The 26,194-nt window shown below is 39.1% G+C and overlaps 1 protein-coding gene across 6 annotated transcripts in view; it reads left to right on the top strand.

Annotated features, from left to right (window-relative positions):
- The window catches only part of TRIM36 (tripartite motif containing 36), a 41,898-nt gene extending 23,112 nt beyond the window's left edge, over nt 1–18,786 (top strand). For all 6 annotated transcript variants that reach the window (XM_024563331.3, XM_024563330.4, XM_045197668.3 and 3 more), the window contains 7 exons: nt 440–586; nt 5,768–5,863; nt 8,559–8,812; nt 9,043–9,167; nt 14,204–14,494; nt 16,806–17,103; nt 17,894–18,786. In XM_024563331.3, the coding sequence (XP_024419099.1) occupies nt 440–586; nt 5,768–5,863; nt 8,559–8,812; nt 9,043–9,167; nt 14,204–14,494; nt 16,806–17,103; nt 17,894–18,248 (1,566 nt within the window). In that variant the 3' untranslated portion in view covers nt 18,249–18,786. The remainder of the gene's footprint in view (nt 1–439; nt 587–5,767; nt 5,864–8,558; nt 8,813–9,042; nt 9,168–14,203; nt 14,495–16,805; nt 17,104–17,893) is intronic.
- The last annotated feature ends 7,408 nt before the right edge of the window (nt 18,787–26,194 follow it).

The following is a 26,194-nucleotide window of genomic DNA, read 5'->3' as shown; positions in this document are numbered from 1 at the left end:
ATAAAGCGTTCCAAGACTCTCCTAGTGGCAGATTTCTTGTGACGATAGTGAGGCCTGGGTGCCCACGAGGTTTGGCACCTTATAAAAGTACTGATTCTGATCATCGGCAGTTGCCTATTCAGTGCTGTCAGAGCCTTTCTAGCTCGGTTAAACACTCTCTCCTTAGGTCTGAAAAGAATTAAATTTTCACTGTCTTATCACCAAGTTTAGGGGAAGTAACATGTACATATTTAATTCACTATTTGAAATTGAACAGTAGTAATTCTAACAGAGAATTTTTGTATGATATACCAAATGTTTTTATTTCTTTTTACACTTTTATTCATTTAAATGTCTTGAGTTAGTGATTTTTCTAAAGCAGATCTTTTGTATTTTGGGGATTCCAGTAATCTGCAAGCTATGACAACCCTTCATCACACTTTTATTCTTCACTCAATAGATTTTAATGTGCCCGGAACATGAAACAGAGAGAATAAACATGTACTGTGAATTATGTAGGAGACCAGTTTGCCATCTATGTAAGCTGGGTGGTAATCACTCCAATCACCGTGTAACCACTATGAGCAACGCTTATAAAACCTTAAAGGTAGGACTTGTTTATTTTCGGAACTAAATTTTGATTCTTTAACTTGATTTTTCTTTATGCCTTTAACTTTTTCTTTATGAAATCAAGACTGTTGTGTGGTCTGTTTTACCAAAATGAGTTAACAATGTAAACTCTGAATTAATGGTCTACTGATACTAGGTTATAGGATTTCTGACCAGGCCGTTTTTTGTCACGCTGATGTGCTGGTTCTGAACTCTGAGGAAAGACACAGGGATGGAGGATACTTCATTAGAACCCCCAGTGGGCCCAGTGCCTGTGACATTGTGTGTGGGGGACTGTTGCACTTTGAAGGACGATAACTATTTTAAGACACTTGATTCTTGTTACTTGCCTATGGAATTTTGTTTATTCTGGTGGGACCCTCACTACCTACAACTGAGTAACTTCCTGTCTTTTAACCTTATGCACGGCCCTTTTAAAGCAGCGAAGTGGGCAGTGGTGTACTGCTATCTTTCTGTCTCATTCTTTATTATTTTAAACAATATTTTAAAAAGGTATTAAATAATGCATAAATCTACCACCCATTTTAATTTTTGTTTCCTTTTTATCCTTAATAATATGTATATGCATTTTTGACCCAAGTTTAATTTTTATTTATATATACAGTTGTATATTTTGCATTTTATATGTCTGTCATGCTCAGTCTTCTACATCGAGTTACGTGGATTACAAGTATAATTGTTTTATTGTTGTCATATATTACTTCTGTCATCTGTGTCATTACTAGGTCAGTTTTTTTTAAATCCTCACCTGAGGCTATGTTTATTGATTTGAAAAAGAGAGGCAGGGAGGGAGTGAAGGAGGAAGGGGGGAGAGAAGGGGCGGGAATAGAGAAACATCAATATCAGAGAGAAACATTAACCAGTTGCCTCCTGTGTGCACTCCTACCTGGATCGAATCCTCAACCTAGGTGTGTGCCCTGACCAGGGATTGAACCCACAACCTTTTTTGATGTATTCTCCAACCAACTGAGCCACCTGGCCAGGGTGTTACTAGGTCAGTTTTGACTGATACTTCTTCTCATTTTGATTTGTATTCTCCACTTCGCATGCTTGGCAGTTTTCGATTGGCTGCCAGGTACTGTACTTTTTACCTTTTTTGGGCACTGGAATATTTTTGTATCCTACAGATTCTTGAGTTTTCTTCTGGTATGTGTTTAAGTTACTTACTTGGAAACAGTTGTTCCTCTTGGGCCTTGCTTTTAAGCTTTGTTAGGCAGAACAGAGCAACACTTAGTTCTAGGGCTAATTTTAACCAAACTGCTGATGTAAAAAACCTTTACTCTTCCCAATGCCCAGTGAGTTTAGTCTGGCTGGTAGTAGACAGGCACTATTTCCAGTCTTGTGTGAACTCCTGGAATTGTTCCCTTTAATCCCTTTGGGTGATTCTTTCCCTGGCTTCTGGCAGTTTTCTCCGGCTATGATTGATCAGTACTCTCTGAGGAAGTAAGGGGAGCCCTTGTACATCTCTGAGTTCCTCCTGTAGCCCTCTGTTCTTAGGAGTCACCCTTCACAAACTCTGGCCTGCAGACTGCTTCATCTTTTCAGCTCATCGGAGGCTTGGCTCCATTTGAGTTTGTCTTTGTGCCCCGCGTTGGGAACCTTCTCCAGACAGTAAGCTGGGGGCAATCCTAGGCTTGTCTCGTTTACCATCTCTCAGAGTTCTTTGTTTGTTGATATCCAGTGTCTTCAGAGCGCTTGCATATTTTCTGATGGCTTTTTAAGATTTTCTCAAGTGGGAGAGAAAATCCAGTCATTGTTACTCCGTTATGCCCTCCAGTGGTAGTACGGTGTTTGCTAATTAAATTTAACTTTGGCACCTTTTTTGTTTGTTGCTTATTGGTTTGATTGTATATAAGTTGTCCAAAAACTTTTTTTACCTGGAGTGAAATCTTTGACAATAGTATACCCTTAAGTTACTCTTTACGTTCTGTTATTTCTCTCATTTATATTTAGACTTTTTAAAAAATAGACTCCATAATGGATTTTCCAACCTCCAAAAGTAGTAATAAGATTGCCTTAGATCTTCTTCCTTTTCACTTGGTTTCAGATTTTTAAGGTGGAAGCTGCATGCTACAGGTTATATTATGATGTTCATTTGTTGAAGCAGGGGCCAGGCTCCCTGTCTGTGTCTTTGTTTGACCTGGCTTCTTGTGAAGGTAAACTGTGTTAGAGTATGTGGCCTCTCAGAATTGTTACCAAGTTGTTTTGTGGATGGTGCCTTTTCAGTTCTGGAAAGTGCTATTACTTTTGGGTAAACTGGTAGTCTTCTGTTAGGTGACACCTGCATTTTCTTTTTTTCTTCCATATAGTCATCTCTCCTGTTAATCTCCAGATAGAGGGAAGTGTACACACATAAGCACTCAGAATGCAGTGGTTCCATCCTTTTTATAGCTTGCCTGTGTTTGCTGACTTGCTCTTCCAGAAGGGGAACTGGTACAGAGTTCTTCCCACCTCCCTGCATTGGGAGCCCAGTGTACTCTTCCCTCTGACCACCTTGCCCCGCTAAGGCTTTGGAATGCTGTTTTACCACGAGAAGGGGGCCACAGTAGAGTGTTCACTGTCTTTCCATCAGTCTGGCCACTCCTCAAGCCCATGCCTCTCCTACTTTGGGTGTCAGTGGAATTTCTAGGATATTTTTCAACTTCTCACACAACTGTGCAGTTTCTCATTAAGGAGAGTTGGTGGTTAGCACATCTTAACTGTCTACTCTATAGTTATATTTACAGTAGTTAGTTGACATTTTATGGAGGAATATTTCTTAAGGAATTTTTCCTAGTTTTATTTTCCTTCATTTCTATAAATTTCTAGAAGGGAGTTAAGAATCTTGTTCAGGTACTGTTATTTCATCTGGATTTATGATTTTAGACAAATGATTAGAAAGTAGGACCTAGCAAAGTAGAAAATGTAAACACCCCTATAAATAGTCCCCATTGAATGAGCAAGTAATACAGCTTCTGTACTTTAGGGTGTGTGAAATTTATCATGAGGAGTATTGCCATGTTTGCTGACATAATTCGATGCTTGACCAAAGCGTGTCATTATATAACTTTTCTTCCCAACACTTTATTCTGAACATTTCAGACATACAGCAAAGCTGGTATCACCTTTAAAATTACATAACTCACGAGCGCAAGGGACCACATGGGTTATATATTATTCTCCCAGCCTGCTCACATAGAAGGTATTCGGAGAAGTTATTGAATGAAATTCTTTTTCTTTCTTCCTTCTCCTTTGTTTTGTTGACACTAATGTTTTTTGGGTACCTTTGACCCAGGGCCTGATTAAAAGGGGGAGGCAGTGGTTCTCAAACTTCAGTGGGTATTAGAATTGCCTGGAGCACTTGGTAAAACTTTGGACATTAAGTCCTCTCCCACTTCAAAGAGCTTGGGACGCTGCACACTGTATCAGTTCTCAGAGACGGATGCACACCGCACTTGAGAACCACTGCTCCAGAGCAAAGCTTCTGAGCAGGTGTGGGGTCGTTGAGCAGTCAGCTTCTGATCAGTTCCGAGAGACCCGTGGCTCTGACATATCTAAAGGATCTGAAACTGCTTCTCCTACTAAATGAACTTCTTGAAGGTAGGAGCCATGGTTTTTTTGTTTTGTTTTGTTTTGCTTTTTACATTTACTTTATCCTCAGTTCCTGGTGCTTATACTTTTTGGAGACCTCTGAATAAGTGGACACTGCTTCTTGGTTAAAATAGATCTAATCTTAACACAGACTGCCTAGGTCTGAGGGGCCAGAGAAGACCGGAGCTGTCTCTGATATGGTTGTCACTGGCCAAAGGCTTTGTCCAAGCGTTACAGCTCACCCCAGTGCTCTTAGACCTTTGACCGTATTTCTGAATTCGGTCATCTCTTCTCTAGCCTACCTTGTATTTTTAATTTAAGCTGTTATAGAACCAAGACCTACTTCAATTTAAATGGCCAAATTCTTCTCCTTGCTACTGTAGCTAAAAAGAGTGCCACCACCTGCACCCGATACTCTGGGCCTACTAGCATGGGCTCCGCAGGGACACGTGGGAGGAACTGTGCAGTGAGGAGGTTCCAGGTCAGTTCTCATCCCTGTACCTGATGGTTCTTCCGCTGTCTGTCCAGTGGGCGATCCAGAAAACTCGCTGTGTCTGATTCCGGGCTGTTCCAAAGAAGTAAAGATGGATCCCGTCAGCGACTTGTCGCTTTGCTTTCTGTCTACGCTCTCTCACCCCGTTGCATGGTCTGAGTAAAAAAATAGGAAGATGAAATATGTAGGAGACTGACTTCTCAAATTCCTAAAAGTTGGGTTTCTGTCCCTCTTTTCTTACTCACTTATTCATGTCTTCAAGAATCAGTGATCAAGAAATGCTCAGATCCTAAAATGCTATAGCTTGGAAAGTGTTTTCTGAATGTTCTTATTCTTTCTTAGATTGAATACATTTGTCTGTTTTAACTTTGTACCATGGTGCTTCAGGATTTTTTGTTTTGTATTGTTTTTTAATATACCTTAGGCATATTACATATTATTTTTTTCTGAGATGGAGTGGGGATCTCACCAAAGCTTGTGATGTTATATCTATGAAACTATATTATAAACTATACTAATTTCAAAATGGCTACTTTATAAACAAGTTACTCAGTAAGCTCTGGAAGCATAGTGAGCTCTATTTTTTATAAATCTGTATTTGTATTGTTGTGTATTATATCATTATTTAATGAATACCCAGGCTGAGATGGGCTGTGCAGATTATTTTGGAAGGGCCTTTGTTGCCGTGTGTGGTGTGGGTGTGGGTGTGGTGGGGAGTGTGTAAGTGAATTGTAAAGACTGGCAATGGGCCACACTGTTTGAACCGCTGCTCTTCCCTTTACTTAGAATAGGAGCCTTCGGAGGAAGAGTTGTAGGAGTGGTAAGGGCTATCAAAAATGTACTATTTGTGTATTAGGAATTTTGACTAATCTGAACATTACTACATTGCTCTTTTTTCCAGCCTGCTTCTAATATCTTATATATACTTGGGTCTCTGTGCTGAAGCCCAGAAACTGTTTACCCTGCATTAATAACTATAATTGTCATAGTCTGTTCATCATAGGCTAAAGAAGTGCTGTGTAAAAAAAGAAGAATCTGCAAGGGCTGTGTTAAACTTCTATTCTGTTTATTTGTGTTACTAATATGTTCCAACAGGAAAAGCTTTCAAAGGATATTGATTACCTTATTGGCAAGGAGAGCCAGGTGAAGAGGCAAATTTCTGAACTAAACTTGTTAATGAAAGAAACAGAGGTAAATGAGAAACTAGTTTTCATTTTCATCTAGATAACTGTTTTTTAATTTATGAAATTTTGGGGGTAGTATATGAGCTGGGAATACATTTCTGCTCACTGGGAATTAGATTTCATTTCTGCTCACTGGTACTAGGAAAACAAATGTGAAATATAAGTTACAACGCTGTGTGATTAATGCTGTGGTCGAGGTTAAGTGCTTAAATGGTATTGGAGCACAGAGGAAAGAATGACGAACTCTTCATGTGGCAGTTAATGTCTCAAAAGTAGTAATATATGGGAAATGACAGCTTTTGTAATTACCTGCATTTTACAAAAATTAACAGGTCGCATTTGAAAAATGTATTACCTATGGATAGGACTAAATTTATTTAAAATTCCAGATATCCCTAGGTATATACCAGTAAAAGACACGTGTTAGAATGTTCATAGCTGCATTACTTGTGAGAGCCACGAAGGGGAAACCCCCCAAATGCTGATCAGTAGTGGAATGTAAGTCACAGTGAGTAACCTGTAGCTGTGGGCAGCAGTGCAGGTAAATACTACAGTAACATTGAAAGACGCCAGATAAAAGGAGTGTATACTATGTGATTCCATTTATGAAAAGTACCAAAAACGGTGTGTATTGTTAGAATTCAGTATAGCAGTTGTTGAAGCCTGTGAGGATTAGTGCCTCGGAGAGTTGTAAGGGTGGCATCTGGGATGCTGGCGATGGTTTTTTTATTTCATCTGGATGCTGGTTACATGGGTGTGTTTGCAAAGATTCATTAATCTCTACACTGACCTACATTTTCCTGTTTGTATATTTCAATAACAATAGAGAAAAATTGATAGCATTTAAAAAATATGGTACAGAGGACAGGATTGGGTTATTTAAAATTACAAATCACTGATTTAATGCCTGTTTCTTTTGTCTGTGTGAAATAAATTGAAGCACCATTAACTCCTGATCACTTTAGAAGTTATAATTCAATATAAAAATATCCTGACTGGTATGAGACTGTTACTTCTTGAAAATTTTGTCAAAGATGGGTTAAAATTATTGAGAGTGATTTGAATTAGCATTAAACTGCCAGTATTGCTTTTGTTTTTAATATTCTTTATATGATATTTGATAATTGCATTCACTGCCCTAAGTAAGTTGTTTCTCCATGTAATTTAAAAATGGAATTTTCTTCTTATATTTTTGTCTGATTGGCATAATCGCCCAGCACGCAGCAAGTTACCACCTGGGTCCTGGATTTAATAGTCTAGGTTGCTTCAGGGATTGTCTCGTTGGTCCTTTCAGGCTGGTCTTACTCTGTTGGTTCTCAGGCATGCTGCCCTTCAGAAATAGGGGAACCGGCACGTGTTTTGGAGTTTCTCATTCAGTAGGTTGAAAGCTGAGGAGCTCAGGCATCAAGTATTCATGTAGACACTGATGCCATGGGATCCTGGAGAAATCGTTTAGTTTCTCTTTGTACCTTTGACCTAAGCAGCATTTGTAGCTTTATCAGTAAGGATTTTCAACACTAGAGAATTTGTCTCTATTCTTGACTTTTACTTAGTGATGATTGTTGATACTGTCTTTTTTATCTATAATTATACTTGCCTGGAAAAATATCCTTTTTACCTGTATATAATGATATTTCTGGCTTAATGGCCTGACAGGTCAGTGAAATACTACCCAAATGTCACCACCCTCCCTCCATCTTCTCCCATCACACCCATTTAAAAATAATTTGGCTGTTGGTGTTAGGAAACAGAGAAGGGAATCCGGAAAAATTTTTCTCTCACTACAATAAATATTGGCCAGCAGTCATTGGCGAGTGCACAATGCACTTCTGTAATGTATTGTCAGCTTTTAAGGATATTCTTGGAGACTCTTTTCCTGTTGGCTGCTGCTGAGGGCCTGTTATCATGAGTGCTTGTGAGTGCTGTGATGGTCGTATTTCAAAATCAGGTTGATCTCTGATTTTATTGACATGAAAAATGTTTACTACATTTGTAGTGCTTACTCCAGATAGGATCTTCTTTTTGACAAAGTGGAGGAATACTTATGCTGTACGGTGAAAATAATGTTTATTGAGGGTATGTGACATTGTGGTGAGAATTTTATGTAAATAAATCTTTTTCTGTCTTCAAAAAATAAACCTATTTCCAGTTTTCAAAAGAGAAAAACTCAAGCATAAAGAATTTAAATAATTTGCATAAAGCCACATAGGATTTAATAACCATTAGCTTATATTAATTTGAAGAGTTATGTTTTTATATCTTAGTAAAGGGTATCATTTTACTGAGTTTCATGGTTGTGGTTTACTTTTTAAAAAAAATCAGAATAGGGTAGAAATGGTAAAAAAATTTTTCTTTGATTAGAAATGAATTATCTCAAGAATTGTGTTTTCCCATGTCTTTAGTTAAATCACTTAATTTATGCCTCAGTTTTCTTTGTATACAAATTGAAGGTTATTTTCTTGTTTTAAATACATTGTTTATTGCCAGACTTTGGAGATTAAAAGTTTCAGGAAGGTACAGTATTATAAAACTACAATGTATGTCTAAGTAAAGGTTACTGATCATTCCTGGCTGATCATTTTTTGATGCCAAATTTCAGAATCAGACACAATTTATTTTCTTTAAAATGCTTGAGTTTGTTTTATTGAATTTCAGTTTTTTTGTGAAAAGACATTGGTAATGCTTTGCTTGTTTTATAATAGTGTAATGGAGAGAGGGCTAAAGAAGAAGCAATTACACATTTTGAAAAGCTCTTTGAAATTCTAGAAGAGAGGAAATCATCTGTTTTGAAAGCAATCGATGCTTCAAAGAAACTCAGATTAGACAAATTTCAGACTCAAATGGAAGAATATCAGGGGCTTCTAGAGAACAATGGACTCGTGGGATATGCTCAAGAAGTGCTTAAGGAGACGGATCAGTCTTGCTTCGTACAGACAGCCAAACAACTCCACCTCAGGTATTTTCCTTTTCACCTCGAATCTCCTTAGCAGTGTCGTTAAATGCGGCTGGGAATTCCACAGTAGCACCACGGGGTTTGTTCACAATGGAGTTAGTTGTTCTGTGAAGCACCTCTTGCTTCACTCTTAATGTTGAGTGGTTTTCTTTTGTTAATCACATTAAGATACTTAGTCTAATTTTCCTTTTTACAAAATCATTGTTATGTAAAATATATTTGTTTGAATACAGAATCCAGAAAGCTACAGAATCTTTGAAAAGCTTTAGACCTGCGGCTCAGACTTCTTTTGAAGACTATGTTGTTGATACATCTAAACAAACAGAAGTTCTTGGAGAATTGTCCTTTTTCTCTAGTGGTGAGTTTTAATAACGGCAAAACCATACTCATTTAGTCTGAGTTTGCATCATGTAGAAAAAACATAAATTCTCTTCAATTGGACATTATGAAGCAGAATCTCAGTTGCCTAGAACCATCGTATCTTAAAAATCATATTGTATTTATGTTTTTAAAACTGATTTGTACACAAAACTTGGTCTGTCGGTTTGTATTTTTAAACATTATGTAAATGGCATCGAATTGTTTATTTCCTTTTTGTGAGTTGCTTTTTGAAAAAACGTAAATACATGATCATATACAAAGTTCTGTTTTATAGCTATATTTTGACTGTATCATTTCAGTATATAAATCATTTCTCTACTGAGAGACAGTTGTTTCTGTTTTGTCTCGTATTTTCAACAGTGCTGTACTGAACATCTCATACAGCAGTTGTGTGTGTATGTGAGTTTCTCTAGGGTAGAAACCTACCATATTTTTCGGACTATTAGGCACACTTTTTTCCCCCAAATTTGGGAGGAAAATGAGGGTGCGTCTTATAGTCCAAATGTAGCTTACCTGGCTCGCTCAGGGGGGCAGCAGTGGAGCGGGGTCACAGGAGGTAGGAGCAGGGTCTCCGCTGTAGGAAGCCAGCATCGGCAGGAGTGGGGAGATGCTGCGGGCCCTGGGCTGGGAGGAGGGGGTGTCCCTGTGGTGCCAAGCAAGGGAGGCAGGAGCAGAGTCCCTGCTGCAGCATACTGCAGTGCTAGGGAGGAGGGTACAGGCGGCGCAGGAACATTAGGACAAGAAAGCCTGCGGCGCCCATACATGCCTCCATCATATGGCTGGTGTGTCCCCCATTAACATTAACATAGGCAAATTCCACGGCAGGGTTGCCTGTTAATGTGGCCCTGCAGCCGTTAACAAAACTGCAACTCCCATCATGCTTGGACAGGTTGGGATGATGGGAGCTGTAATTTGGCTACAGCTGCAGAGCCACACAGGTTGTGCAAACCTGCTGTCCCCAGACGAGAGTGTTGCACAACCTGTGGTCCTCCAGCAGCAGATCTCCCCATAACAGTGTCAGCAGCAGATCCCCCCATAACAGCGTCAGCAGCAGATCCCCCCATAACAGCGTCTGCAGCAGATCCCCCATAACAGCGTCTGCAGCAGATCCCCCATAACAGCGTCTGCAGCAGATCCCCCATAACAGCGTCAGCAGCAGATCCCCCCATAACAGCGTCAGCAGCAGATCCCCCCATAGCAGCGTCAGCAGCAGATCCCCCCATAGCAGCGTCAGCAGCAGATCCCCCCATAGCAGCGTCAGCAGCAGATCCCCCCATAGCAGCGTCAGCAGCAGATCCCCCCATAGCAGCGTCAGCAGCAGATCCCCCCATAGCAGCGTCAGCAGCAGATCCCCCCATAGCAGCGTCAGCAGCAGATCCCCCCATAGCAGCGTCAGCAGCAGATCCCCCCATAGCAGCGTCAGCAGCAGATCCCCCCATAGCAGCGTCAGCAGCAGATCCCCCCATAGCAGCGTCAGCAGCAGATCCCCCCATAGCACTGTCAGCAGCAGATCCCCCCATAACAGTGCGTCATCCACTGACGTTCTCAGCTACGGTGTCCCCATAACTGTGGAGGACACAGTGCTGATAGTTCTGGCATTACTGTATTTTGTTGTAGAAAGATACGATAGTGTACTGTAGTCTCCCGCTGAATCTACCGTAGTTGTGGAAAGATGTCAAAGCAGAAAAGGATTTCTGCTTTAAAGGATGTTATTAAATAGTTTACCACATTTTTTGCTTCAAAATTTTTTTCCTGTTTTCCTCCTCTAAAACCTAGGTGCGTCTTATGGCCCGAAAAATATGGTAGCTATATCCAGGCTCAAAGTGTCTCTAAGATGATTAACTGTTTACCTTGTTATATGAGCTTGCTAGGGCTGCCAAAATCAATTATCTAGAATGGGTGCCTTAAACAACAGAAATTAATTTTCTTACAATTCTGGAGGCTAGAAACTGAGGTCAAGGTGTTGGCAGGGTTGGTTTCTTCTGAGGTCTCCTTGTTGGGCTTGCAGATAGTCGTTTTCCTGTGTCTTCATTTGGTCTTGTCTCTGTACATCTGTGTCCAAACTTTTTATTAGGACATCAGTCATATTAGTTACATTGGATTAAGACCTGCTCTGGTGACCTCATTTCAACTTAATTACCTTTTTAAAGACCCTCTCTCCAATAAAGTCACATTCTGAGGTGGTGGGGGTCAGAACTTCATATGAATTTTTTTTTGGGGGGGGGCACAGTTCAGCCCATAAGACTTGCTTGTATTTGTATTTTGCTGCTCCCCAGCAGGGAGTTCTTCCTTTCCTCTTTTTTCCTGACCTTTTCATCCCCTTTAGATTTCTCTTCTAGTGGTGGTGAATAATTTCAGTCCTTAGAAGGGTGTACTTTTAGTCTAATTATTATACAGGTATACACGTATGGTTTTGTGAGGGGTGTTCCTCCCGCAGGGGCACCCTCCCGCCCCCTTGGCCACCACGGATGAGAATAAGTCTACCAGGACATGCTCTGCTTGGGGTGGGAAGGTGGCCGATCTCTCAAAGGAGAAGGGCCAGGAGCCTGTTCCTCAGTGGGCGTTTATTGGGTTCAATTTGCACAGGCATATACGTAAAGCTCAATCATTGTCAGGCAGTAATGATCAGACAGTAGATAACATTCAAAGAAGTCTGAGGGCTTATTCTGAGTCAGGGTCAGTTAGCTAATGGGCCATAAAACTTTGGGGAACAAACTCATTTCATGCATGGACCCTTATCATTTAAATTGAGGGTATTAGCAAAGCAGATTTCACAGGATTTTATGCATTCTTTCTTAGGCCTGATCGCCCCAGGGAACCACCCTTTCCTGCCCCGGGCTTCACTGCCCTCCAGCATTGTTCCACCCTTGAGTCAGGTGGGGGAAGTAAGGCAGCCAAGAGATTAGGAGACTTTTCACAGACAGAATGAGGACTCAGGCTTTGTCAAAGCCAAGAGGTGAGGGTCCATCACCTCCTTTTTCTATAGCCCGAGTCCTTCCCTGAGGGCCCCTTCATACCATGCCTGTCTTAGGTCATCCCTCCTTTGAGGAATCTTACCTGTCATTGGCTAACCAGTCATCCGCCCGGAGCCAAGCAGGGTGAGGTGAAAGGGGGCAGAGATGGGGCTCCTACAAGGAAGATAAGTTTTGGTCCCAAGGTCTTTTTACTTAGCCTTAGCCATGAGGAGTTACAGTTTCTGAAACCAGGCAGGGCGGTTCCCAACAGATTTGTGTATTCAATCAAAGAAAATTTGTCTTTTTAAAAGTTAAAAATGCTGAAGGATTATTACCGTGCCCACCTTTCTTTTCCAATCTATACCTGAATCTCCTTTCAGATATATACTCATTTTGTTTATTATGACTGTCTTGCTTTTCCAGATAGATATTTGTTACTCTCTCAAAAGCTGATTCTACTTCATATCCTATACTCCCTCTTTTCCCAAAGGGTATTGGTTTTCATATACGCTAGTTTACTTTGTAGTACAAGGAAGGTCCTTCCTCCCCGGGGGTCCCAAAACAGTCTTTGGAAAGATGAGGTGGAAGCTCAGTAATCTTGGATTACCCAGCGTGTAGCAGTGGGAAGTCAGCACCCACCTTCTGACTGATGGATGTCTCCTCATTTTTTCTGTATGCATATTTTTTTAGTAAGCTTTGTTTCAGAAAAAGGAAGGGATGTCTGGTGGGTCATGCTAGTCATGTTATTTTGTAACTAGTGTTTTCTTTCTTTTCACTTTAAGATATATTTTGGATGACTTTTAGATCTGAATATTGTTGCATAAGTGCACCATACCCAGACATGCTTATACATTGCTGCATAGAGCTGGGGGGTAAGGAGAAGATGGGGACTCCTACTTTTCCATTTCATATACTTCTCTGTGATTTGATAAAAATGTGTGCTTGTGTGTGTGTGTGTGTGTAACTTTTATAGCATATTCTGACCATATGGCCCAAATAGTTAAACTTACTGGAGTTTATTTTGTGGAAAGGATTATGGGTATGCACAATGATTTAGCTGTAATGTATTTTAACCATTTAACAGGAGCATGTTTCTGAAGATAGTTAGTGCCGATACATCCATTCAGTGGAATGCCACTGCGAGAAAAATTTTGGCAGGATCTACACAAAGTCATTGTAGTGATTATCGTTGAGTCACTTAAATTTTTTACATGTTTTATGTACTCTTTAATTTTCTTATAAAAACCATGTTTCTACCAAGAAAAATTTATTTAAATTGCTTTGCAACTCTAGGAAGAAAATATGAAAGAAAATTGTGTAATGTTTCATTTAAGTTTTTTGCTGTATTCACCAAACTTGGATTTTAAAATATTTATTAAAGTAATTGTTTATAGGAGAACATAAATTAATAATTTAAAGTTGAGGGTTGTTAATCAATAGGTGGAAATCGATGGCATACAATTAAATTTTTACTTATTGTGTTGCAGAATTTGAGTCTTTCAAGTTTTGTTTTATTTTTCATGCTTTTTCTCTTTTCAGTTGTAAACATGAACATGCCTTTTTAAATCTCTTTTATTTTTTTTTTTAATTTTGTGGTAAGAACACTTACCGTGAGAATCTATCCTTTCAGCAGATTTTAAGTGTGCAGTACAGAGGTTGACGAGGCCCGGTGTTGTACCACAGATCTTCAGAGCTTACTCATCTTGCTTAACTGGAACCTCATGCCTGTTGATTAAAAACTGCCCATTTATCCCTTTCCCCAGCCCCCAGCGTTCTAGCCTTTGATTTTATGAATTTGACTATTTTAGATACCTCAATCATGCAATCAGTATTCGTCTTTCTCTGTCTGGCTTATTTCACTTGGCCTGTCTGCAGCGTCCATCCCTGTTGTCGCAGACGAGGGAATCATTCTTTTTCTCACACACAGAATTATAAATTTAGAAAATTGGGCAGTTACAGAAATGATTTAAGTATTGTCAGTACATCATTTTCATTAAGGAAAAACGTAGGGTCTTTAATGATATTTTAACATTGTTTTCTATTTTATAATTGTTTTCAGGCATAGATGTGCCAGAGATCAATGAGGAACAGAGCAGAGTTTATAACAATGCTTTGATAAGTTGGCACCATCCAGAAAAGGACAGAGCTGATAGCTACGTCCTCGAGTATCGGAAGATTAATAGAGATGAAGAAATGTTGTCTTGGAATGAGATAGAAGTTTGTGGCACAAGTAAAGTTATTTCAGAACTTGAGAGCAACTGTAAATATGCTTTCAGAGTAAGAGCCTACAAGGGTTCAGTGTGCAGCCCTTGCAGCAGAGAACTGATTCTTCATACTCCTCCAGCTCCAGGTACTGTGACCATTGGGAATAACAACAGCATGGAGTTGGGACACCTTGTCAGTGTCCGTGTCGACCAGCAGTGATTTAGAGAGAGACTCATTACATGAATTTCACCATGTAGGCTGAGAGGAGTGTTAGATTTTTGACTGATATCAAATAAAGAAAAACATGAAAGGAAGACATTTGAGGGAGCGGGGCTATTAATTTGGGATTAAAATAGCATAAATGCTACCTTACAAGTTTTAAATAGTATAATTCTATGTTTTTTATTAGTTTATAGAAATCTCTGGAGCATGGTTTCTAGATAGATATTTAAAAATTTGTTGGTATAATATGAAACACAATTTTGATTACACTGATTTAGACTTGTCTGAATTTTCTAATGCAGTGATTCCCAGCACATGAGGATATATCAGAAGCAGAGGTATAGCTTTCTTTCCATGTTAAAACTCCCCCTGCCCAGCTACCTCCCCTCCCCCTTCAAGTTAAAACCCACTGATACTACTGTAGAGTGTCTTTGGATTGTTACGGAAGGGGAGTGATTTACCATGCAGCTGACGTTCACTACAGCATCTGCAGGGCCAGGAGACACTCAGGCCAGGTCGTGCTCCTTGTGGTTCGCAGGAGAACGCTTTTCTTCGTTGCTCATTGCTTAGAGTTTCTGTCAGCTGATCTTCAGACTGCATTGCCCCTGCCCATTTTTAGTGGCTTGTGTGTCCATGTTTTGTGCAGTCTGTCCTTCTCTTTTTATTCAGAGTGTACATATCCACTATTTGTTTTTCATACACATTGTGGTGAATTAAAAAAAATTAGGATGCAGATAAATAGGGTTGGTTAAAACTAGTTTTCTTGAACCTTAATAAAATCCAGTAGAGAGTTTTAGGGTGGATTTGCAGGAACTAAATAAGTATTTTATAGTGTATGCAGTTTCAGCTGTCTTTTCCAGTCTCTGACTGAAAGTAGAAGAAAAAAGAAACCTGAAAAAGCTGCTGTTTCAGTAACATAGTGGAGTGGGAAGGCGGGAAGGAAGTGTTAAAAGTTGTCTTCCTTTCCTCTGAGACAAGCCATTGTGAATAGGGTGCCCATTTAAATTTATTTTGCAAGCTGGAGACTTTGGAGATCAAAAGGAAGCATGATTTACCCTGTTGGGACAATAGGCATTACCAGGAAGAGTGGTCAGCTACATACGGGGAATGGTTTTAGCTAGAAGACAGTTTCAAATAATGTGGTATAATCAAGTTAAAATCGACCATTTTAACAGTTTTTAAAATGGTTTAAAATTTTTTTCAATTACAGCCGACATCATCATTATATTAGTTTTGCGTGCACACCCCAGTGGCGTACAGTCCGTAGCAGCCTCAGCTACACTAACAGTGTTGTGCAGCCACCACCCCTGACATCTCCGGAATTTTTCATTTTTTCCAGGCTGAAACTCTGTGGCCATTAAACAGTCACTCCCTGTTCTCCCTCCCCGCGGAGCCTGGTCACCTCTCTTCTCCTTTCTGCCTCTATGAACTTGCCTATTCTAGGTATCTCACATAAGTAGATTCATATAATTCTTTCGTGACTGGCTGATTGCAGGGTTCATCCATGTTGTAGCATGTGTCAGAATTTTCTTCTTTTTTAGGCTCAGTAATATTCCCCTGTATATGTATACACCACGTTTTCTTTATCCATCATCTGTTGATGGACATTTGGATCGTCCCCAGGTTTTGGGCTGGCAGCCAGTGCTACACTTAATGGGTTTAAGTTGATAGAGACTTATGAAAAGTGGTGTTACCTCCATTCTCTAGTTGAGGAAATTAAAGTTTGGGTTAAACTAATGAAATGCTTGAGGGGAGATTCAAACCCATGTCTGTCTGAACAGAAAGCCTGTGCTTTCTTTTTCACACTGTACACTGCCATGTCTGCTATATTGAGGAATAAGGAAAGGATGTTATTAAAATTGCTGTTAGTTTTCAAATTTATAAAATTTGGAGTAAATATTTAAGAAAATTGAAAATATATACCCCTTTGTTTTAGGGGTAAAAGACAGATACAGTAGTATGAAATAGGATAGATTTGCTGTATCTATTCCAAGGAACCACATTCATACATTTTCTCATATTTAAAATATTTTCTTATGCCTTTGAGGTTTCTTAAGGTTTTCAGGTATAGAGAATTTGCTGGAAGTTATTTCTAAGTTGGGGTTTTGGTTTGTCATAGTTTGGTCTAGGGTAGTATGATACATCTTGTCTCTTTTCAGTAATTTCTGTTGGAAAAACCATAAATTACAAAACTAATAAATATTTCTCAGACTAATTTTAAGCTTTATTTATAGTTTTCAGTTTCCTCTTTGATGAAAAATGTGGCTATAATAATGAACACCTCTCGTTGAACTTGAAGAGAGACCGTGTAGAGAGTAGAGCTGGATTTAATCTTCTGCTTGCTGCGGAGCGAATCCAAGTGGGTTGTTACACAAGTTTAGACTACATCATTGGAGATGTTGGAATTACAAAAGGGAAGCACTTTTGGGCCTTTCGTGTGGAACCGTATTCATACCTGGTAAAAGCGGGAGTTGCTTCCAGTGATAAACTACAAGAATGGCTCCGTTCTCCCCGGGATGCAGTTAGTCCAAGGTACATTTTTTAAATTTATCTAGAACTTTATAATTCTTTTAAAAGTAAACGTGCTTACCTAGCAAGGTAAGGTTGAAAACAGATCTGGATTTATTTATTACATTTTCAGTGCATTTCTTAGATTGAGGCGTTTGGGCTGTGTTTATGCAGTTGGCTAAGAAAATGAGTCAGGTTTCTATGTTCACACAGGGAAATAATGAGATTTAGCAGTTAATTTATGATGCCATGAGTAAGTAAGTCTGTTTTGGATACCTCTTGATTATTCTATAGCTTTGCAGTTTTAAATTTTGGAAGTCTTAATCACTTACCTTAATTATGTGATAAAAATTACCCACAGAATTTGGTGTAGGGGACAGTGCTTCAACCAACGGAGCCACCTGGCCGGGCTCTCTATTTACTTTGTAATTCCTCGGACCAGGGCACACGTCTTGGTTTTGTATTTCCTTACATATGATTATGCGCTAAATATTTAATCTTCAACAGGTCCTTCAGTCCTTGTCCTCCTGCTTTATTTTTGATAGGCCAGTTATTTTTTTAGGGTCTCATCTGTGTATTTATGTAGGTAAAAGTGGGAGATGTTTTAAGACAGAATTTGGGACAAGTGTTTGGTATAATTCTGAATGACAATGTATAATCCTTATGGTTTTATTTTAATAGAAAGTTTTTGCTGTATAATTTATTTTAATTTTAAATCAGTGTATATTGTCTTGTAAAATGTTTCAAAGATCCTTGAAGGCCTGTGGATAATGAATGCTACAGATAAGACTCTACTTTGTGTGTTGTGTTTTAGATATGAGCAAGACAGTGGGCATGACAGTGGAAGTGAAGATGCTTCTTTCGATTCTTCACAGCCCTTTACATTAGTTACCATAGGCATGAAGAAATTTTTTATACCCAAGTCACCTACTTCTTCTAATGAACCTGAAAATAGAGTTCTTCCCATGCCAACAAGTATAGGGATTTTCCTTGACTGCGATAAAGGCAAAGTGAGTTTCTATGACATGGACCACATGAAATGCCTTTATGAGCGCCAGGTGGACTGTTCGCACACGATGTATCCAGCATTTGCGTTAATGGGCAGTGGAGGAATTCAACTTGAAGAACTCATCACAGCAAAATACCTAGAATACCAAGAGGACGTGTAGGTTAAGCATCTGATGTGACTTAGAATGAAAAATGTAAGCAAAATAATGCCTTGGTGTTAACCTTCGTAACTAATTACATATCATCTAAATATTCTGTCGCCACACTTGTCTTGTGTGTGTTTCTTCTTCAAACACAGAAAACCTAAACAGCCTTACCTCTTCCATGTCATTTTCTTTCTGCCTTTCACAAATAGCACGGCCGTGTCTTTCTTTTTTATGAACAGGGAATCTAATTTATTTATATTAGCTGGTGTTGCTGATGCTTACATTCCTTTTGGGCGGGATGCGTACAAATGTATTTATTAAGCTTTTGTGTTTGGTTTTTCATTTTTTTATCATGTTTATGTCCTAAGATGTTTTATAAATGCCTTATGGATAGAAATTAGTACTAAGCATTGTGTCTTGCATTTGTTTTTAAAAGGAAGACAAAGGTATAGATAAGCAAAAAAGTCCATAAAAATGGTAATATATTTAAATGGAAAATTATGTATTTTGAGATGTGTAACAAATATTAAGAATATATTGCCTGGAAAATGAATACTGCTGTTCTTTTTTTTTTATTAAGACAAACTATTCTTGAAGACATTTAAAAGCATTTTCTTAGCTGTGATGTTCCTTCTTGCAGGAAGCACAAAGTTGGTGGTTAACACATTAAGCTCTTCATTTTATATAATTTTCTTTCAGAAAAACTTGTCTTTAGTTTTTATTAGTTGCTTTATGAAAATATTTGCACTTAATTATTTTTCATAAATATTAGTGAAGATACATTGATATTTGTCATTTGTTTTTTTTATCCCCTCTTAAGATTTTCTCTCTTTTTTTGCACAAATATTACATATCTGATTTTCCTGGTTGATGTTTACATTTTTAAAAAGTTCATCATCTGTTTTTAGTGTAATTAAATATAAGATGTGGAATAACTAACTGGTCAGCTGTGTGGCATTTTCTGTGGCTCATTGATTGGTAATGAGCATTGGAAATAATCAAGTAAAAATCCAAATTTAATTGTTTAGGAGTAATAACTAAAATCATAATGACTGCATATCTTAATTTGGAGAATTACTTTATCTAAATTTTATGTTCATTTTGAGACATGTTTTTTCTTAGGTTGTTTTTAGACTGGTTGGTTCTTTGAAGTTAAAGTGTTAGAAACTAGACTTACGCTTGTTAGCCCTCATCATTTTGAAGTGCTTTTGACATGTTGATAGACTAACAAACACTCTTAGGCCTTTTTTTTTTTTTACTATACATTTTTTAATAGAAATCTTTTATTCAGGTTGGTAGCACAAAATTAGTCCTGTGCCCCGCACCACACGCACACAACCAAAATAGAAAACATCATGGAGAGTTTCAGTGTTGAGGAGGCTTGGTTACTTCCCTGCCAGTGAACAGCGCTTTACGACATAGGCTAAACTAAGCACATATGCAGTGTTATGTGGATCATCGTGCAATAAAACGATCCTGCTGAAGTCACATGTGAAGTAAAGTTTGATAGTCTCAAGCCTGGGGAAGCACACGCTATGTAGACATTTTAAATATAAGGCTTTAGTAGAAATAGGAAAGCTGTTTAAAACATTGTATAAATCGTTCTTGATGTCTTTTCATTTTTAATAAAAGTTAGAATTAAGTGTAATCATTGAAATTGTTATTCTAGGAATTCTTAGTATGTTTATATGGAAAATGGAAGCAAATTATTTATGAAAAGATGTTTAGCTGAATATATTAACTTAGAGCTATTTTTTATATAAAGTTATTTTGGACATTTAAGTATTAGCTTTAATTCTGTGGAAGTGATCATTAGGAAAGCTTAGCATGAAACTAATTTACTTCAATTAATTCATCAGTTTGTCTAATTTTTCTGATTCATAGTAGATCAGATTTTGATCAGATGAGTGGCGCTTCAGTTCACATTTACAACCGTGGGTTATGGGGCTCTCCGGTAGTTGTGGTTCGTGGTGGATCACAGTGAAGTGCTGTTAATGCTTGACGGGTCTTAATTTAAAAAGGTAAGTAAAAGGAGATTCAGGGCTATCCCTAGGATACTGTATAACAACTTCTCACACTTATGTCGCTGTTCTTGAAAGTAGTAAGAGCCAGAGCTGACTCTTGGGGACTGAACACAATCTGGTGTGTTAAATCTTTTGCTTCAGCCCATCATCTGATTAGGCTTGGAGAGTGTGTGCCATGTGGAAATACAATCAGTTGTTGTATAGCTACAGGAAACAATTGAGAACTAGTGTTTGAGGCAAGAATACTCTTAAGAAGTTATGTTCTACCACATAAATTTGCATTCATTTTAAAGGTGTTTATGGGAATAACATCCTGAGACTTGAAGTTTTTCTTGGGACTCTTTTGCTTTAATAAGTAAACCTGAAGGAATTTAAGTTTTTAAAGTTTGATTTGGAACTACTTCATTTCACAAAAAGTTTTTAACTCTTGCTATTTATGAGTCACTGAGCTGTGAATTGAGTATAAAGTGAACAAATCAGTCTAGCTAGGTTCCAGTTTTTTAGGAGGTTAATTCTATGGAGAGATGATAAAAATGGAAGGGACCAACGAGCATTTGAGGTGGGAGCTAACATTAGATTCGGTGATCAGGGAAGCCCCTCTGAGGAGATGGTACAATTTTGACACCTGATTGCAGTAGGTTGAACATAAAATGCACAAAGGCTTTGAGATAGTAAATTGGTGAGAGTTCTGGCAGGACAGAGAGTTCCCCATGGATTGGTCAGCTAAAAAGAGGTTAATGAATGGATTTCTTAGAGATAAGGGCAGCCTTGGAAGAAGAAACCAGCAGTGGTGAGCTGTGCAAAGACTAACCACAGCCTGAAGCTATTACTGCCATTAGGGCACTGAGGGTCTCAGGGAGAGTGAGAACTGGGTTGCTTGGTGATGAACTCCTTTAGCTTTACCTCGTCTGGGAAGCACTTTATCTGCCCTTCCATTCTAAATGATAGCTTTGCTGGATAGAGTAATCTTGGTTGTAAGTCCTTGCTTTTCATCATTTTGAATACTTCTTGCCAGGCCCTTCTTGCCTGCAAGGTTTCTTTTGAGACATCAGCTGATAGTCTTATGGGAACTCCTTTGTAGGTAACTTTCTGCTTTTCTCATGCTGCTTCTAAGATTCTCTCTTTATCTTTAACCTTGGGCATTTTAATTATGATGTGTCTTGGTGTCTTCCTCTTTGGGTCCAACTTGTTTGGGACTGTCTGTGCTTCCTGGACTTGTCTGTCTATTTCCTTCACCAAATTAGGGAAATTTTCTTTTATTATTTTTTCAAATAAGTTTTCAATTTCTTGGTTTTTCTCTCTCCTCCTGGCACCCCTATGATTCAGATGTTGGTATGTTTGAAGTTGTCCCAGAGGCTCCTTACCCTGTCCTCGTTTTTGTTTTATTTTTTTAATTCTTTTTTCTTCATATGAAATGTTAAAGGGACTTATTTAAGAAAAAGAAAATCAAAACTATGAACATTAAGATGACAATAAATTCACAACTATCAACAATTGAATCTAAAAAACAAACTGAGCTAACAACAGGAACAGAATCGCAGGTATGGAGATCATTTTGAGAGTTATCAGTTGGGAGAGGGAAGGGGGAGAATGGAGGGAAAGGTGCAGGGATTAAGAAGAACAAATTGGCAGATACAGAATAGACAGGAGGGAGGTAAAGAACAGTATAGGAAATGGAGAAATCAAAGAACATACATGAATGACCCATGGATGTGAACTAAGGGGGGTATTGCTGGAGGGATTGGGTGGTACCCTTTGAGGGGGGCAAAGGGGGAGAAATTAGGACAACTGTAATAGCATAATCAATAAAGTATTTGTTTTTAAAAGAACAAAAACAAATTTGCTTGGTGGGAGCTGGTGTTGTCATGGGAGGCAGCTTTTCCCAGAGATGTGGTGCCAAGACAGAGGGAGTCAGAAAGAAATGTCCACCTGATCTGATCTGCCAGGGCAGCCTGTTGACCACACCCTTGCGGGAAGCAAGGGAAACCAGCCAGCAAGGGCTTCTAGACATGCAGACACCAGGGGCCACCCTCCCGGGGCAGAGACAGGGAAAGCAGGGACCTAGCAGTGGTTGTGGGGTGGCATAAATGGAGAATAACTGGCCCAAGTGGGAAGGGGTTTGGTGTATCTAAGGGGGAAGGGAGGCTATTGACCATTTTGGGGGCTGCTTAAATAAGGGTATTTATACTGTTCTGAAATGTTAAAACACATTCAGAAAGAAGGCTTAGAAAGCTGTGCACCTTTACCCTTTTACTTTTGGTATTCTTCCTCTCCCTGGTTAGCCATTCTGCTCTGAAAATCTGAGCCTAATGGAGTTGCTTCTGTTCTGTTTGTCATCTCTTGTTTGAAATCTTCCTTTGGAATAGAGTAGAATAATTAAGTCTGTGGTTAAGAAAAAGTATCCTTAAAGTTCTGACTAGACTGGTAACTGCGTGTAAAGTAAGATTGTAGAATACTGTTAAAATGAAAATAAATTGAAATGTGCTGTGCATGAATTAGACACTAGTCTGAATGCCTGCGGGTAGTTAAAAAATACTTTTAAATAAAATACTTTTATTTTTCCCCTAGATTCCTTTGTTTAACCATATGAACTCAATGCCTTATTTTATTATATATATTTTTAGATTTTATTTATTTTTAGAGAGGGGGGAAGGGAAGGAGAAAGAGAGGGACAGAAACATCAATGTGTGGTTACCTCTCACACACCCCCTACTGGGGACCTGGAGAGCAACCCAGGCGTGTGCCTTGACTGGGAATTGAACCAGCGACCCTTTGGCCTATAGGCCCGCACTCAGGCCACTGAGCCACACCAGCCAGGGCTCAATGCTTTATTTATTAAATATTACCACTGCTTGCTTTTAGAAGACCTTTTAAAAAAGTCCCTTGGTGTTTATGTTGGCATGTGATTCAAATGCAGCTCGAGTCTGTGCTGACTAGCCAGATTATATGACTGCCTCTAAAAATCTTTCCTTTCTTGTAAGTCTTGATCTCCAAAGACAAGAGTATTCTTAGAGCTGGTACCTGGTGGAATAGTATGCCTGTCGTGTAATCTTAAGACTATTGGAACAACCTGATTTTCTAACTTTCTTTCCTAGGATGAGTGGTAAGGACTGTTAGCTTTTGTAAAAGTATTTTATATCTTTTCAAAATAATATCTATATATAATATCTGTATATTTTCAAAATACCTGTATAACACCTTAATTTGTTTTCCTCATTTGGATTCTTTGTACCCTAGAAGATCTCTGCATTTTTTTAAGCAAAGTATCTCTGACAATATGGAAATAATCCCTTGGGTTACCAGTTCTGCTTATAACCTTGGCACGCAAGCATTTGAATCCCTTCGTGAGTGCCTTAAACTCTTTGAGTGATAGGGGATTCCCAAAACATTTTCAAAATGTAAAGGTTGGTACATCGTCGTACGTGTCAAAAGGGTGACCTAACAGTTGTTTAAAGGTTTGGGGGGAAGGCGAGAGCTTCATGAGTAAATAAGTCTGGGTGATATCTGTTAAGCAAAGTCAGATATTCTATTTTGCAGGAATTCTGTCAGCATTTAGCGCCCATTTGACTCGGAATCTTACAGCGAGAGCATTCTAAGGAACGCATGGGCATAATAGTTACGGTTATGTGGATTTTTGGTTTGGAGTTACATCTGAGGTTTGTCTTGATTTAACAGATAATGTGATCTTAGACGAGTTGTTAAGCCGTGAGCCTCCCTTACCTGTACAGTAGCTCTAGCGGCATGCGCTTGAGGTGAATTGGGGAGTGTGTGCCAGGGACTCAGCACAATGCCTGGTGCGTGAAACCAGCACATGGTGGCTTCACGTGCACGTCACTAGCATTTCTGAAAAAAGTATTTAATCTCCTAAGCGATCTTTCAGAAGTGATGAGAATATATTTGAATACAGAATTGTACTAAAGGAATCGTAAGTCGTATATTCATCTGCTATTTTTTGCTTATGATGCCCAAAACCAAACTGGAGAGAGATATGAATAATTAGTTGGAGGTATAATTCAGCCAGTCAGATAAAAATTAAATCCAGTTTTCTGCGAAATCAAGATAATACACTTCAGGTTTATTTATTTCTTATTATGTAACAATGAGCAAGAGCTCATAAACTGCACGAAAAGGACTTAGGTGGCCCATGTCAAGTGTCAGGCTCAGGTTAACTTGGTCCATGATCGATTTCCCCTTGGCTCCTGAAACCTGCTGATGGTCCGGGTGGAGCAGTGCTTCTGAAGTGTAACGTGCGTATGAGTCACCTGGGCATCTTATTAAAATGCAGGATGTAACAGTAGGGCTGAGGTGGGGCTTCAGAGCCTGCATTTCTCACCAGCTCCAGGTGAAGCCAGTGCTGTTGAGCCCAGATCACAGAGGGAGGAGCTGGGCTTCAGACAACCGAAGTGTTCCTCGGGAGGAACACTGGAGAGGAGGTATCAGAGCATACATCATCTTTTAGTGAAAGTTTCGCAGGCTCAACTGGAGTGGAACTGTCATCTGAAGTAGGCCTCATGATGTTTACAGGTAAGGCCAAAATGATCACTTAAAGAAGCTTTGAATCATTTTCAGTGCTGGGGCAGACATTTAATTGAAACTCCCCTAAGTGCTGCGTCACTCAGAGATGTGGGTTCGGTTCCAGACCACTGCAGTAAAGCCAGTCATAATCTTTGCCTGGTGGAGGAGTCTTGTCTTCAATTTGTAAATACACATCTGTGAAGCACAATAAAGCAGAGCGCAATGGAAAGAGGGCTGCCTGCGTTAGAGAGCAGGTTTCCCAGATTCCGTGCAGGGGTTGTAGGGCACTGCCACCATTCACAAAAAGCCACCATGGTTTGTTTTACATTTCAGCATGTATCTTCCAGACTGTGTTTTGAGCAGAATTTGCTTGATCCTCCTGACCTTTAGTCCCTGATAAACTGAGTTAATTGTAAAATATATCCACAATTAGCTAAAAGGTTTGTTAGGATTTATCGTTTCAAAAGTTTACCATTTGTTGATTGCTGTATTCCAGGAACTATGGTAACTGCTTTATGCCGACCTTATTTTAATTCTCATGAAAGCATCCCAAAGAGGAGTTTACCCATGCAGGTGAGGAAGCTGAGCATCGAAGAGATTACATAACCTGTGTGGATCTCAAGCTTATTAGTGGCCAGGCTGGGATTTGAACTCAAAATCTCAATGTTGAACTATTAACCAACCTTCCTATGAAACTCACTTAAATATTGAGGAATGTCTGCCACATAAAATACTGTTTCTGTCATTCTTAAAAAACGAGTTTTTAATGACTGCATAGAATTGCATTGCTGGATAGTTAAGATTTCCTAGTCTTTGCTCTTACAAATAATGCTTCAAAGAATGTCCTTGGTAAGGGGTTTTAAAGTGGCCACTCCAGGAGAAATGCCTGTATATGTTTTGTTTCCTCATCTGTAAATGCAAAAATACCTATCTTGTAAAAAACAAAAACCTCGAACGCCTTTCTGTCTTTGGGCAGGGCACACCGCCGTTTCAGGGTGTCTTCACGTCCTTGTTCCTTGCTCTGCCTATAAAGCCTTTGAGTTTTTCAAGGTCCGCATAGAGTTTTGAAGATACATGTAGGGAATTGGGAAGATGAGAAATTCTCATTTTTAAAAAATAACTTTACTAGACTCTGCTTTTAAATGGTTTCAAAGACAAGTATAAGATAACTCTGAAGCTGGTAATACAAGTGGTTTGACAAGGATTCTGGTGGTAAGGGCCCATTCATAGGCAGTTTGCAGATTTGGATCTATTCTAAAATGAAGAGAGTTGTTATATTTCAATTGGGGCAATCCCATTGTGTACGAAGTGTAGGATTGTTCTAGGTAGCACCTTGTCTAGTTAGTAGCAGAGACGTGTGGACTTTGGTGATAGTGCCCCATATCTGACCTTATTCATAGTCTGTAGTACTCTTCATCCTCT

This window comes from Desmodus rotundus, chromosome 1, assembly GCF_022682495.2.
Source record: "Desmodus rotundus isolate HL8 chromosome 1, HLdesRot8A.1, whole genome shotgun sequence".
Taxonomy (NCBI): domain Eukaryota; kingdom Metazoa; phylum Chordata; class Mammalia; order Chiroptera; family Phyllostomidae; genus Desmodus; species Desmodus rotundus.
Note: the sequence above shows the minus strand (reverse complement) of the source record. Positions and strands in the feature narration are given on the sequence as shown.